Source organism: Peromyscus californicus, unplaced genomic scaffold (genome assembly GCF_007827085.1).
Source record: "Peromyscus californicus insignis strain IS unplaced genomic scaffold, ASM782708v3 Scaffold_7__1_contigs__length_154581171, whole genome shotgun sequence".
Lineage (NCBI taxonomy): Eukaryota > Metazoa > Chordata > Mammalia > Rodentia > Cricetidae > Peromyscus > Peromyscus californicus.
This window is the reverse complement of record NW_026294595.1, coordinates 64,951,471-64,967,283: the sequence shown is the minus strand read 5'-3', so window position 1 is coordinate 64,967,283 and position 15,813 is coordinate 64,951,471. Positions and strand designations below refer to the sequence as shown.

The following is a 15,813-nucleotide window of genomic DNA, read 5'->3' as shown; positions in this document are numbered from 1 at the left end:
TAGATACTGCAAGTAATTTTTTTCTGATCTATTTTGATTATTGCCTTTAAAATTACCACAATCTTTCATTTCAATAGAACTGCATTATTTTTACTCACAAAATTTTAGCCAAAAATGTATGATGTCCACTTGTATATTTCTATATATGCATGCATAAACCAGACAATGCTCATAGACTAAAACATTATTTCCAGTGAAATTAGGTTGTACAGACAGGAGAGGAAACAAATGGCCTTTGAAGGTGTGAGTAGGAGAGCAAATGAATGTAAAATCTGGAATATTTCCTAAATTTCTATGGAGGAGCTTACTATGTATGAAGCAGATATGTTTTCAAGAGAATGAATTATACCTATAACTTTTAGGTCATGTGACCATGAGAAACATTTTCACATATTCAATTTGACTTCTTTTACAATGACTTGGAGATGAGCAGTTAGGCTGTTTATGAATATGCTTTATAATAAGCTCATACATATTTCCAACCATTTGTCTTATCAAATAATACTTGCTTAAACAACTTAACACTGCATGAGTAAGTAACATATAATTGTGTCTCAAGACTAAAATTAATTCAATGCATAATTTCTCTTTTTCAGTTGTGTGGTATCACCAATTTTTATATAAGTGATTTTGGACCATCACTTTCTGAACCTTCATCACTCACATAGGAACAAAATAAGAAGATGCTTTTGTGGTAATTCAGAGAAGGAGAATAGCAAGAACAACTGTCAGTGCTGCTATAACTAAGATAAACAATCTTCCTGTCATTAAGTTGATTCCATGGAGACCTCCTGGGTCTTAGAACATATAAGTTAACCATTCCTTGTTTGTTTGGTCTTATATTTAGATTAGAATATCAGACAAATGAAACACTAACAATGTCATATACTGTTTGTCCAGGAGATTGAGACCAGAACAGGAGAAATTTCTTTTGGTATTTCTCTTAGATTTGATGACAAGAAGATTATTTTTATAATGTTTTGGTCACACTTTAAAGTGAAATAAAAGTGAAAAATTAATTCTTTCTATATAGATCTATCATTTATAGTGCTAGATACTTCTTACAGAATTTCTTTTCTTTTTCTTTTTTTTTTTTTTTTTTTTTTTTTTTTTTTGGTTTTTCGAGACAGGGTTTCTCTGTGTAGCTTTGTGCCTTTCCTGGATCTCACTCTATAGACCAGGCTGGTCTTGAACTCACAAAGATCTGCCTGCCTCTGCCTCCCTAGTGCTGGGATTAAAGGCGTGAACCAGAATTTCTTTTTTGAAGAATAATTTATTATTTGAGGTAACAATATATCTCTTAGTTTTAAACAAATTTAAAAGGTAGCCAGGATTTTGTGTGCACCTAAATGTACATTTGCCTCTTATTCTATTATTGTATAAGGCGGTTCACTGACAAGTCATTGTGGGCTACTCAGCCATGGCCTTTTATTCATATCTAGTTTATAAATGTTATAAAATGTCTTTTAATATTCACTTCAAGAGCTGATAATACAGTTACACTAGACTTCTCCTCTCACACAAGTGAATGTGTTCATAACTGAAATTTAAAATGTGGTTTCTTTAAAGTTATATAAATATATAATTTATGTTTTTCTCAATTTATGTGATATAACTATATCCTTCATTTTTCTAATACTTTATTTTCAATAGTAATAGAATTAATCAAGATAATTTGCATAAGTATATACTATCTTGTTGGTGAAAATATAAGCATATGAGAAACATTTTTTAACAATTGATGATTTGTGTGAAGAAAGTTTATTTTTGCTATCTTTTTGAGAATCATGCAAAACCAGAGTTTTGTCACTGAGTTCATAATCTTGGGTCTTTCTCAGAACCCAAAAGTTGAGAAAATACTGTTTGTTTTTTTCTTGTTGGTTTACCTTGCAACTGTAGGGGGCAACATGATCATTGTGGTGACCATCCTCTACAGCCCTGCACTGCTAGGATCCCCCATGTACTTCTTTTTGGCATTCCTGTCCTTCCTGGATGCATGTGTTTCTTCTACTGTCACACCCAAGATGCTTATAGACTTCTTAAGTGAGAAGAAGATCATCTCTTTTGAATGTTGCATGACACAATTGTTTTCAGTTCATTTCTTCTCAGGGGCAGAAATGGTTGTGCTAGCAGCCATGGCCTATGACCGTTACGTGGCCATTTGCAAGCCCTTGCATTACTCTTCCATCCTTACCCGGAGGCTCTGTAGTATTTTGGTGGCAATATGCTGGGCAGGAGGCTTCTTGCATTCTATTGTACAAATTATCTTCATATTGCAGCTGCCTTTATGTGGACCCAATGTCATTGATCATTACATGTGTGACTTGTTTCCATTGCTGAAGCTTGCCTGCACTGACACTCATATATTTGTCCTTTTGGTGTTTGCCAGCAGTGGGGCTATCTGCATCATCATCTTCTCCTTATTGCTTGTCTCCTATGTTGTCATCTTGTTCTCTCTGAGAGGCCACAGTTCTGAAGGTCGCCGTAAAGCTCTTTCCACTTGTGGAGCCCACGTTACTGTTGTGGTTTTGTTCCTTGTTCCGTGCATATTAATATATGCACGGGATACATCTGCATTCTCCTTTGAGAAGAACACACTTATATTTGTCAACGTCCTGACACCATTGCTCAATCCTATGGTTTACACATTCAGGAATAAGGAAATGATAAATGCCATGAGAAAAATGTGGAAGAGATTGAAAGTGATTTTTTTTTTAGGTTTTAATATTGCTTTTACACTGGTGGGGAGATGAATCAATGGGTAAGAACACTTGCTTTGTCAGCATGAGGACAAGATTTTTAAATTCCAGAACTCATGTGAGAGTCTAAGCATGGAAGCACACTTTATTCTAGTACTGGTAAATGGGAGATTTATAGATCCCAGGGTTTTGCTTCACGGAGTATATATTTGAGAAACAGTAACCTCAAGCTTCATTGGAGATTTGCCTTAAGAAAATGGGGCAGAATGCAATAAATACTCATAGTTAGCCCCTTATTTTGGCTTTGCATGAATGTTCACAGATACAAAAACCATTCATCCTTTATGTACACTAACATGTGTACCACAGACGCACACACACGCATACACACACACACAGATACACACACACACACACAAATATAAGCAAACAAACATTATACTGTTAAATGTAAAGAATAAAGAACTTAATATTTTATTGGGCAAATAAAGCATTAATTTTTTATAAAGAAATAACATCATTTGATACAATTTGATACAGAAGACATCAGTAGTGGGAATGTGAATAAGTTTCTAGGGTCACATTTTTACTCTGCATTGATAATTTGGCAATGTTATATAAAAATAAAAGCAATTCAGTTACATCCTCTCATTTGTTAATCGCATATTCAAAATGTCTTAAATATTTGTCTGCTTTCTATTAATACTATGCTTCATTTAAAAACTTGTTTGACAAAATAAATGTGTATTTGGACAAGAAAAATAATAAAGTTATTCCAAGAGAAAACAGGTTTCTAAGTGACAAATTGAGACTTCAGAAGCTGGGAGAGGAGAGAGAGAGAGAGAGAGAGAGAGAGAGAGAGAGAGAGAGAGAGAGAGAGAGAGAGAGAGAGAGAGAGAGAGAGAGAGAGAGAGCCAGAACCTGACCTCCAGGTGTCCCTAACTTTTAAGGTGGGTCCATTCATGTCTGGAAGGAAACACGAGTTACTCCTTCAACGTCTTCACTGATAAAATCCTTGAGACCAGCTGTAATTTCTCTTGAGTGATGGGACTATCTTATCCCAATGAGCTCTGGGACCTGATTAGATAAATACCTATGTAGACCTCCTATTTCTATACAACAAAAAGTGCTTGTGGGGCGTTACTGTCCTAGCCATGCCATTGCAAAGACCGTGACACAGTGAGCACATGTCCCCCACTCTTTACAGAGTGAAAAGAAGCCAAAGCAAGCAGATTTAAAACTAGTTTCCAAAATGTCAATTTATTATGTGATTTTAAGATTCTTAACTTTGTGTGCACAAATGATAATTACATTTTTAAACTTATCAATCAATATCATTAAAATTTAGACATTTTATGTCACTTTATGGTTATGTTTTCTTACATTCATATTGTCAAAAGGAATTTGCAGAAAATTAACTTACTGTTAAACACCTTCTGCTCAGAATCAACAACACTAACAAGTAACTGAATTTTATGGTAAAAAAAAATGGTAAATATTAATAGTGTTTGTTTCTCAATGATTTTAACTGCCAGAGATAATATACATGATATTACAAAAGACACATGAGACTTCCTATTGGGAAAAAATACAGAACTAAGATTTGGTCTATCAGTTAATGATTAAAAAAACACAGGAAGTTTCAAAATGTGTAGATGTCACATTAAAGAACAGAGACATAAACTCTCTCTTGTATTAGTTTGAGGCAGAGCGAGCCTGAAATTGAATTCCTTATGTCTTTCCCTGTTTTTGTGCCTGTCTGTAGTTTGTGGTGACTGTTGTGAGTTATCTGTTGTGTGTGTCCAGTCCGCCTGGCTTTAGTTCCATCTGATGTATTGTCTATGTTTTGTTTCCATGTCTGTGCCAGTCTCTGCTGTGTCTGTTCCTGTGACCAAGAAAGGGGCTTGCTCTGTGGTCATTGAAAAGCACAGAAGATATGTTATAGAAAAGTGATAAGAGATTCTTTGTAAGGATTTTTCAAGGGAAGAACTGACTTACTGAGTCCAGTTGATCCAGAAGGGTAACCCAAACTGCAAACGTATGTTATCAGCCTATCTGAACACGCTTTTCAAATATTTATGGGATTTTGTTTGTTTTAGTCTGTTTTCAACTTTTGGCTACTTTCAGGAAATGATTATCCCAACACAGACATACATTACACTGTCTTAGGAGCATGGGACTGTACATAAATATAATAGTAAATCTATGAATTTATCTTAGTTTGAAAAGCTTATTAGATGGGAAATATGTATAGTAGTTTACATTGTTGTCTTAGAGGCAAGTTAAACTTAAATAGGCTGAGTACACCCTAGGATAGAAGGTCAAGTCCATAGTCAAATGATCTCAAAGAATATCATTATCTTTCTTTCAGATATGTCAAAAGTTTAGTCTCTTTGGGATCAAGAGATACATTCAGAAAAATGTACCAGCACAATTTGTGTCAAAAACAGTTTCTGAACAATGTATATAGAATACGTCTGACTGGATTTGTAAAAGAAATAGGAAAGAACTCAAGTATTCTTATTTTCACATGATATTATTTTACACACACACACACACACACACACACACACACACACACACACACACACACACATCAACCAGAAAATTTGTGTACCTGCTTAAAAAAAACTTTTATCAAAGTAGCAGGATGCAAAATAGACACACAAAAGTGAGTAACTTTCCTGAACATAAACAACAAACCTATGAAGAAAGAAATCAGGGAATGAATATGATTCAAATAGCCTCAAAATATATCTTGGAAGAAATTTTACCAAAGAAGTGAAAGATATTTACAATGAAATTCAGTTGTTCATCTTTAGAACTTATTTGGTTATGTATTTTTTCCCAACCTGACACAAGATAGAGTCACCTGAGCAGATAGAACATTACTTTAGAAAACATCTCTATCATACTGCCCTGAAGGCAAGCCTGTGAGTATTTCCTTGATTGGTAATTGTTATAGAAGAGTCCACCCACCAAGGCAGTACCACTCCTGAGCTGGCGGTCCTTGGGTGTATAAGAAAGCAAATCAAGAAATCCAGGTGTTCAAGCCTGTAAGCAATGTTCCTCCATGGTCTTTGTTTCACTTCCTGCCTCCAGGTTCCTTGAATTTCTACTTCCAGGTTGCTTGAGTTCGCACCCCTACTTCCCTCTGTGAAGGAAAATAATATGGAAGTAGAAGTCATATAAATGACTACTTTCCCAATTTCAGTGTGGCCATTTATTTTATCCTAGGAATATTAGCTAAACCAGACATTAGTAGAATTTCAAATTTAATGTATTAAAATGGAATTTTATGTAATTGGAAAATTATAGAATGCTAGATACATTTTACAAGGGATGGGGGCTATCTTCATCTGTCAGAAGCTTTTAAATCCATGATTATGATTCCATATAATTTTTTATTTTCTGTTTTGAACTTTACAAGATTCCAATAATTTTTACTATTGTAAATACAAACATCTTGGGTTAGAGAGATCGTTCAGCATCTAAGAGCACTCTTTGTTCTTGCAGGAGCCTTAAATTGTATAACTCACTCCAGCATTTCATGACTCAATTCTAACTACAGTGGTAGTTATGGCACCCCATTGTGATGGATTATATTCCCAAATTGTGGGCCACAATAAAGTATTTCCACTTTAAGGGTCTGTTAACATGGAGTTGGTATCAGGAAGAAGAAAAGCAAGTAATATGCATAAGTGGTACAAGGGGCAAGGTTGTTGCTTTGATAAACATGGCAGCAGTTGGGAAGAACTTGTTATAGTGTGCTAGCAAAGTATGCTAAAGGTAAAATTATTTTTGGCAGGTCTTTATTTTAGAAGCTTGGAAAACCAGCTACTGAAAGAAATGAAGGTAGTCGAGAGCTATCCCATGATGTCTTCAGGGGAAATAAAAACTCCCTCACGAAACTGAAAATTTATCTTTTCTGTAATATATTTGTCAAGAATCTCGCTTCATTCTGCCCATGTTCTGTGCTTGAGTGAAGTTGAATTTAAAGATAATGAACTAATTTATTTGGAAGAAGAAATTTCAGGACAAGTGAACATTTGCTATATTTTATTGCGCATACCATAGTCTTCGGTGAAAGAGAGCAGAAAATTGGGCAAAAAATAATTTTTAAAAGTATAATTTTTCAAGTAAGAAAAGAGCTCTGTCTAGTTAAATTTCACAGCAAGATGTGTGCTTAAAAAGGGAGTGATATTTGCTATAGAGAAGCATCCTTCTCTGAACTGTGATAATGGCAAATTAGACCTAAGGGCATGACTCCACCCATGAAAGGCTCCAACACAGGGAAAAGTGAACTTATTTGAAAGAAGAGAGTGTGATCTCAGGATATACCCGAAGGACTGTGCTGCTCCTGGAAAGAATTCCCATGAAAGTGCTTCCCGTTTTTCAGGACACACTCATATAGTTGTGAGACAAGCATGGGGTTCAGGCCACATCTGGAAGTGTCAGCAGTATTGTACATCTGGTACCATATTTGTAGTCAAAGCTCCTGAGAAAGGTGTATCTTTTTTTTTCAATTATGTAGGCATAGGGAAATTGAACATAATAATCCTCTACTGATGTTCATAAAAGCAACCCTAATATCATTGAGTCAAAAGTAAAGTACAGGAATATAGAAGGACTATTTGGAAAGAAGGTAGTCACCAGGATGGGAAGGGGATAAGAGATGGTGATGTGTGGCTATTATGATATATTATACATATCTGTGAAATCATCAAAAATAATAAAAATGAAACAAAATATTCATAGAGGAAATAGAGACATTGCTATTCATACTGGCCATACCAGTTTTTCCCCAGAACAGTTCATATTATTCCCTCTTTTTTTTAAAGTTTTATTTATTTATTTATTATGTATACAGTGTTCTGCCTACATGTATGCCTGTACTGCAGGCCAGAAGAGGGCACCAGAACACATTATAGATGGTTGTGAGCCACCATGTGGTTGCTGGAAATTGAACTCAAAATCTCTGGAAGAACAGCCAGTGCTCTTACCCTCGGAGTCATCTCTCCAGCCCTCGTATTATCTTATAGATTAATAAATAGACCCTTATGTCAAAACTCATCTGTTACATTGGATGAACATATAGGAATTTAACTTAAATTCTACCCATCGACACTGTATCCTATCCATTATACAACTCTTCTGTTCCTTGACATGATGGTACACAAAAGCATCATCAATAAAATCTCCCAAAGAACTTTTTCAGGATGAATTTTGATGTAAATATAAATACAAAAACCCTACCTAGTTAAAAAAGTATACAATATTGTATCTCAGCCACTTATGGGGCACAAAATCGTTCAAACCCTAGGGGAGCTAAGAGCAAGTCTCAGAGGCAGAGCACCTCTCAGGGAACCCACATTAAATTCCAGTTGCAATTAAGGAGGGATTTTTGGCTCTATTTTTTGCCTTTATCCTTAAAATGTGGCTAAGAGTGCATGAAAGGAACATGGCTAGCATTCTCCATCTTCACTGGTATAGCTCTTAGACTGGAAAGAAGCGTTGGCAACAAACATTGCCTTTTGGTTACCACTGAATGGACTACCACAATAGGGAAGAAGAGCTGGCTGTCTCCTAATTTTTCATCAAAATATCACATGGTAAGACTCATAAACACATTTTTACACTTTCAGAGATGGATTTTTGATTGTGAAAAGGCATGTTAAAATTTGATTGTTTGTTTAATTTTTGCTCAGGGTATTGTGTGGTTAATGAAAGCATTGAGGGTTTTACTTCATAACTGGGTCCTTGAGGGTATTATATACATCTATCTACCTTACTCACAAAGCTGATTTTATGACCCCAAGCCAGGCGTACAGAATCTAGTAAAAGTGATAATCGAGAAGCCCAAAAAAGAGCCTTTAAAAGTAGTAATTGCCCAAGTGCCCAATAAATAGCAGTTGTGAGAGAGTGGAGACTTTTCTTCCTTCTGCTTCCTTCTTTCCTTCTTTCTTCCTCTCCTTCCCCTTTCTCCTTCCCTTCCTCCTCTCTCTCTCCCTCCTCTTAATAATGTTCCTTGCTTGCTTTCTTGCGTAGCATTTTTTCTTCCTTCCCTTTGACTATTAATTTCTTCATGTTTAATGTAATGAAGCATTTTTTCACCTTTTCATCTCTACACAGAAATCAAGTAATGTACAAAGCATCAATGCTTTGCAATATATATATTGCAAATATATATAAACTTTACCTGTTTTCCCTTGTGCATATTCAACTATGGTGAGTAAAAATGACCTTTCCTATGTTTGGACATAAATGTGGTATGCTTTGAGATTGAATAAGCATCACTGGTCATGGTGCATTGAAGTGCTGTACTAAATTCTATACAATATTGCAAACAAATATAAAATGGTCTTTTTACACTGCTACATAGTAACACATGGTTCAGGAAAGGACATTATGGTCAGAGAAGGGCAGAGAAGGAATGCTATGAATTAAGAACACTAAATTTCCTCCAACACTAGATTTCTGCCTCAGGAAAATCTTAGATGAAGTTCAGAACAGCTGTAGTGCTTTAGTCCTGGCCTGATCCCTTAAAAGTGTCCAAATCACCAAGACATCAAAAGATACATTTCTGAATCTGTTCTGAAGGAGGTGATAGGAAGCAGGGGAAAGTCCTTTCCCCTACATTTCAGAAATAGAAAGACAAGGAGTGTTTAGACATTTAGAGGACTCTGCAGAGCAATCATGAAAAGAGGAAAAGCATTAGTTACCCAAAGAAAGTATTTCCTGGAGAGCTGCCAAGAGGAGTTTCCATAGCTACAGATATAAGCAAGCAATATTTTATTGGTACTTAACTGTCTGAAATAAGAATATGAGTGTCTTATGAAATTTACCATCAAGATAATTTTAAGTAAGATTTTATTATCATTGATGATAACAGTATTTTGATTGAAATATATGTAAACCAACCACCTAGAATAATATTTCTGCTAATCTCTCTGATAGCTTTGAATATTATTCACACTTTACATTAACAAAGTAATCTTCTTATCTATGTATTGATTGGATGTGCTCCAGTGGTTCAGTTGCTTAGTACGTGGTGCTTATATACACAGATTAGCATGATAATTAGCTTTAATGCTATCAAGGATGGGAAGGAAACAGTGGGGTAATGTGCACAGCTGAGTACATAGAGGAACTCTTCCCAATGTCACTCCTCAAGGAGATGGCACAGAGACCACAGCTCCTTTTGTGATAAGGAAAAGATCAAGAACAGCCTTTAGTTATTCAACTACATGACTTTTAGGGGTAAAAAGGGCATGGGATGTTCAGGAGAAACATTGGCAGAGTCAGTTGGTCCTTACATAAAAAATATGGATTTGAAATTCAAGATTATAAGGGGATGGGAGAGGGTTGTCTCAGCATTATGGCCATTTAAGATAAAATTATAATTGCTCAGAACATTAATGTCAGATGTTACACTGTCAGCATATGAGTTCACTACTATGGTGAATGACCTACAAACCTCACAACCTTTTCAGAACTTCAAAGAAAATTAATTTTGGGGATTTTAATTTTAATGATTAATTCAAAATATTTTATGATACTAGCAACTTATGTATTATAAGATGTATATAATTTCATAATTCACTTCTACACTGTAAAATGTAGTAAAATATCACTAAATGGTCACGAAATTTTCCTTGAATTTCTGACGTAGCTCACCATAAAAATGCTTTATAGTTGAGATCTTCATGTTACTAGTGTTTCATTAGTAGTATGATGTGATAGTGAGTTGTAGTTTCATTGTCTACAAATCAACCCTGTTAGGAGCGATTTAGATATTTCTGTGTTCGAACTTGACAATGGATCATCATCTCATTTCATTATTAGAATATATAATGAAGACTGAGTTTACTAATACAAAGATAAACAGACTTGTGGTTTTGAGATACTTCCTGATATGTTTTCTAAAAGTATTATTGGAATAAACCAATTTTATTTTAATTGATGTAACTTTTAAAATACATATTTGAAAAGACATTTGTCTTTTGACTGATTCAGTTTTCACATCACCATGTATTACAGATCTTTAAAATAATCATGAAATAAACACTCATATGTCCCTTACAATGTAGTATGCAGAATATCTTGATACAAAACTGTGGAAATGTTTTAATTCCAGCCTTTGACTGTAGAGGAGTTTAAGATCACCGTAACCTAAATGGTAAGTATGAGTCCAGCCTTGTTTGCCTTAGACCTTGTCAATTCCCCACCAAAGTAAACAACTATCAATTTGTTTTTCATGGATCCAAATCTTGCAGTCTGTTAGGTTTTTTTTCCCCCTGTGGTAAATAATGTATTTCACTGAAACTGGGTTTTTGTTGTTGTTTTGTTTTTTAAGAGTGATCAATTTTCCTTCTACTTACCAGAGTGTTTAGTCTAATTTTAATATACTTTCGGTTTTTCTATATATTTAAAAAGTTGATACATGTATGCTATTGAACACTATCCTATCTGCCCTCGTTCCACTCTTCAAATCCTCCCAAGTGAAATGCAACACACCTCTTGCAACATTATAATTCTCTTGTTTTTTTTTTTTTTTGATAATTCACTGTATCAAGGTAGTGTTGCCCATATGCATACGGGTGTGGTCCTAGACAGTGAGACATAGGAACTCTACCAGTATCCAGAACCTCAGAGTTGTTACACATAGGACTGATCACTTACTCTTTCATCCTCAGCACATTAGATTTTGACCTAATTTAAGATAATCACAAATAAGATAGAACAGAAGGTTCCATCATATCACTTACATGGATTCACTTGATTCTGATACACAGCTTTACTCTGCATGCAGTAGTCAAGATTATGAAGAAAACTCAATACACTTGTCTAATCTGAACAACAAATTTTATTTATTTTTAGCTTACTTTTCAGTCAATATTATTTTAGCTTTGAAAATTCATTTCAGTGTGAACCTTGGATTAGGCCAATTATTTTCTAAATGATTTATAATCCATTACCCTTGTGATAATAAAACCAAACCCTGCTGTACATTTCAATAGATAGTTTAACACAAATTTTAGAAATTGCTTTATTGGAAATAAGGTGGCACTGTTTTGTTTGTAACTAGTGATCCTTTTAAATAGGACATGAAAGAAGTTGAAATTTACCTAACTTTTAGATGAACATAGGGTGTGGTAGTTTGGATGTAACTGGCCCCCATAATGTCATAGAAATGACACTATTAGGTTATGTGGCTTTGTTGGAGTGTGTATGAGCTTGTTGAAGGAAGTATGTCACTGTGGGGCATTGAGGTTTCCTATGCTCAGGATACAAGTTGACATCTTGTTGCCTGCAAGATGTAGCACTCTCAGCTCCAGCGCCACATCTGCCTGCATGCTGCCATGCTCCTTGCCATGATAATAATGGACTGAATCTCTGAAACTGTAATCAAGCCATCCCAATTAAATGTCTTTCCTTATAAGAGTTGCCGTGATCATAGTGTCTCTTCACAGCAATAAAAACCCTAACTAAGACATAGGGCTTGTTTTCCTTTCAAGTTCCTACTCCACATGGTGCTCTCTTCAGGAAAGCTACCTGAAACAAAAGTGCTGCCCTGTAAGTCCTGTTGATCTCATTCCTATAAGGAAAATTTACAGAAGTGAAAGCTGAGCTTTTCGGAATTTCGGGAACATCAGGTAACCTGCTAATAAAGTAAAAGGGACATAGTAAAGGGGGGTTGGTTTGGAGCTAAGCACAAGTCTAATGAATTTAAAGTATGTTTTTTTATATCCTCCCCTTATATTCTCTCTCTCTCTCTCTCTCTCTCTCTCTCTCTCTCTCTCTCTCTCTCTCTCTCTCTCTCTCCATATATATATAAAGTAAACCTATATATATATAGGTTTACTTGAGTCTTTTAATTTTTTGTTATAATAAACTTGTATCATTTTCTTCCTCTTTCCTTCCTCCAACTCCTCCTATCTCCTTTCCCACACAGCTCTCCCACCTTTAAATCTTCTGGAGTTTCACTGCAGGTATAATATGCTTTGGGACTTTATATTCCTTGAAGTTCTTTGTTCACCCCACTTTAGTCTTCATAATCTTTGTGGATGAGCATTCAAGTTGCTAATAAACATGTTTTATAGTAAATTCATATAATCTTTAGCCATATTTCTTATATAATAGTATTTACTTAATAGACAAGGTTGAATTTTTAGAACTTATTTATTTGGATGTAAGTATACTGGGAAATGACACAGATCTTCTGGAATAGCAGAAAGTACTCTGAAATGTTGACCCATCCTCTCCAACCCCTACACAAGTTTCAATTTTATTAATAATTGGCAAATAAACAAATCTTGGGAGTCTAAATTATATTCAACTATTTTTCATCATTTCTGCTATATGGTTTTCAGTAATTTTCAAGTGTTGGTGGTTGGTTTATCCTTTACTCTGCTGCCATTTTCAAGACACCTTAACACACAAACAAAGGAAGAAGATTCTTTACATTTTAAAGAGAGAGGGAGACCACAAAAAGACCAACTGAAGTTCTCATTGAGAAAAACAATCTCACTCTTCACCCTGTTGATGTCTGAAAAGGAAAGAGCTAGCCTCTTAAAAAACAAAAACAAAACACTTAGTATCTTTTGTTGTTTAAACTTTCCATTTTAGTTCAAATTTTTCATAAAAATAGCAACAATAGCCCATGCCACATATTGTTGACAAAGGCCTGTGTCCTGAGCAGTTACTTTTTTTTGCATTAGTTTCATTTAGTTGTCATGACAACATAATTATTCTGAAGATAATTAATAATTATCTGATGAGACGTAAGTAAAATTTTAACTATTTAATAGTTGTATCATGTGTAATAATAAACACTGGCCCACGTAGCTTTTTTTTTTAAATGAAGATTAGATTAGTTCATTTCAATTTCTATTCCCACCTCATAGTTTGAAACACAGTTCAAAATGTAGTCAGGATTTTCTGGAGTGCCCCAAGGTGCCTTCATTTCTTCTTCTGTTGGGAGAAAGGTTCTGATCCAGTGATTTTCTGTAGGTTTTATGGCACTGCCTCATTCAGTGCAGATAGCAGACAAAATTAATAAATTATAGAATACTACATACCAGGTATATGATTTCAAATATTGCCCAATACTTCATTTCAAAAAGTCCTTTGAGAATTATTAAATTTGAACCTTCAAAGATAAACTATTCCTGTATTCTACCATACATGGAAGGTTTCTGCTATAATATGTAAAATTTATCTAAAGTATCCAATAATTTGTTTTTCTTTCCATTTTACCATATATCCAGCAATGTGCTACAAAATATCCCAATACTCTGTTTCAAAGGGTAATAAAAGATAGTGAAGATAATTCTGCAAAAGAATGGACCAATTTGTTGATGCTGATACTGCAAATTAAATGAAACAATCTCTTTTCATTATTTCAGGTTGATGTGAACAGACTTTACTTTATCTTCCTCTTGAGAATCATGCAAAACCAGAGCTTTGTCACTGACTTCATACTCCTGGGACTTTCACAGAACCCAAAAGTTGAGAAAATACTATTTGTTGTATTTTTGTTGCTCTATCTTACAACTATTGGGGGCAACATGACAATTGTGGTGACCATTGTGTGGAGCCCTGCACTGCTGGGCTCGCCCATGTACTTCTTCTTGTCATTCCTGTCCTTATTGGATGCATGTGTCTCTTCTATTGTCACACCCAAGATGATTGTCGATTTATTCTATAAGAGAAAGACCATCTCCTTTGAATGCTGCATGACACAAGTGTTTGCTGTTCACTTCTTCAGTGCAGTGGAGGTGATCATCCTGGCAGCTATGGCCTATGACCGCTATGTGGCCATTTGCAAGCCCTTGCACTACTCTTCCATTATGAACAGGAGGGTCTGTGGCACTCTGGTGGGGGTTGCCTGGGCAGGGGGCTTCTTACATTCTATTATACAAATTGCCTTCACTTTGCAATTGCCCTTCTGTGGACCCAATTTTATTGATCATTTCATATGCGACTTGTTCCCATTGTTGAAGCTTGCCTGCACGGACACACGCATTTTTGTCATTTTGGTGTTTGCCAACAGTGGGTCTATCTGCATCATTATCTTCTCCTTTTTGCTTGTATCCTACGGTGTCATCTTGTTCTCTCTGAGAGGTCACAGTTCTGAAGGGAGACGTAAAGCTCTCTCCACCTGTGGATCCCATATTACTGTTGTGGTTTTGTTCTTTGTTCCATGCATATTAATATATGCACGACCTACATCCCCATTCTCTTTGGAGAAAAATGTATTTATATTTGCTGATGTCTTGACACCATTGCTCAATCCTATGGTTTATACTTTCAGGAATAAGGAAATGAAAAACGCTATGAGAAAAATGTGGCGAAGTTTTATAGTGGTTCCTGATGCACACTAAAATAGTTAATATGTTAGCTGAAGAGATGATTCTGTTGGAGAAACAGAGCCTGCGATGTGTAACCATAGAACTTTGTTTGTATCCCCATTGTGATGTCTATAGCCAAGTATGGCAGTGCCCTTTTAACCCATTGCTGATATTACTGAAACACATTAGATGCAGTTGAACCTTGGAAGGCAAATCTATCAGAAACCCAGAAAGTTCCAGGTTCATTCCCTGACCTTGTCCAAGGAAATAAGACAGAGTAAAGTAGATAAAGATACTCAACTCCCTTTTCTTGATCTTCATGCACTGGTAGTGCATCCTCCAACTTCATTAAGTGCAGAGAGAGAGAGAGAGAGAGAGAGAGAGAGAGAGAGAGAGAGAGAGAGAGAGAGAGAGAACATGTACACATAAGCACACAAAGTAAGCTAAAAATATATCTAGGAACAATATAAAAAAGAGAACACATAAAGGTTATAAGAATCAGAGGACAAGGACACTTGATGCTAGATTTTGTCTTCTTAGCATGACTGTTATGTTGCACCCATGTAATATCAGAAATAGAGTTGCTTAAAACAAACTCGAATAATGACAACACTAATGACATATCATATCAGTGTGGATGGGGTAAACTTTACAAGGTCACATCATCTGTTGAGAGTGCAAAAAACAATTTTACCCGGAAACAAACCCTTTAGTATGTTATCCAAACCCAAGTGGTCTTCTTTAACACATTTATGTATGAA

The 15,813-nt window shown here is 35.4% G+C and overlaps 2 protein-coding genes across 2 annotated transcripts; both read left to right on the top strand.

Moving 5' to 3' along the window:
* Nucleotides 1–1,763: 1,763 nt before the first annotated feature.
* On the top strand, nucleotides 1,764–2,753 carry LOC128100925 (olfactory receptor 4C15-like). Its single transcript, XM_052723665.1, has one exon. It carries the CDS (start codon nucleotides 1,788–1,790, stop codon nucleotides 2,751–2,753), a length of 966 nt encoding a protein of 321 aa, XP_052579625.1. The 5' UTR covers nucleotides 1,764–1,787.
* Nucleotides 2,754–14,119: 11,366 nt separating this feature from the next.
* LOC128101700 (olfactory receptor 4C15-like) lies at nucleotides 14,120–15,085 on the top strand. Its single transcript, XM_052725016.1, has one exon. The coding sequence runs from the start codon at nucleotides 14,150–14,152 to the stop codon at nucleotides 15,083–15,085; it is 936 nt and encodes a 311-aa protein (XP_052580976.1). The 5' UTR covers nucleotides 14,120–14,149.
* Nucleotides 15,086–15,813: the final 728 nt, after the last annotated feature.

Excerpts from the sequence above, each read along its gene's own strand:
- LOC128101700 (XM_052725016.1), top strand. The coding sequence starts at position 14,150 with ATGCAAAACCAGAGCTTTGTCACTGACTTCATACTCCTGGGACTTTCA.
- LOC128100925 (XM_052723665.1), top strand. The coding sequence starts at position 1,788 with ATGCAAAACCAGAGTTTTGTCACTGAGTTCATAATCTTGGGTCTTTCT.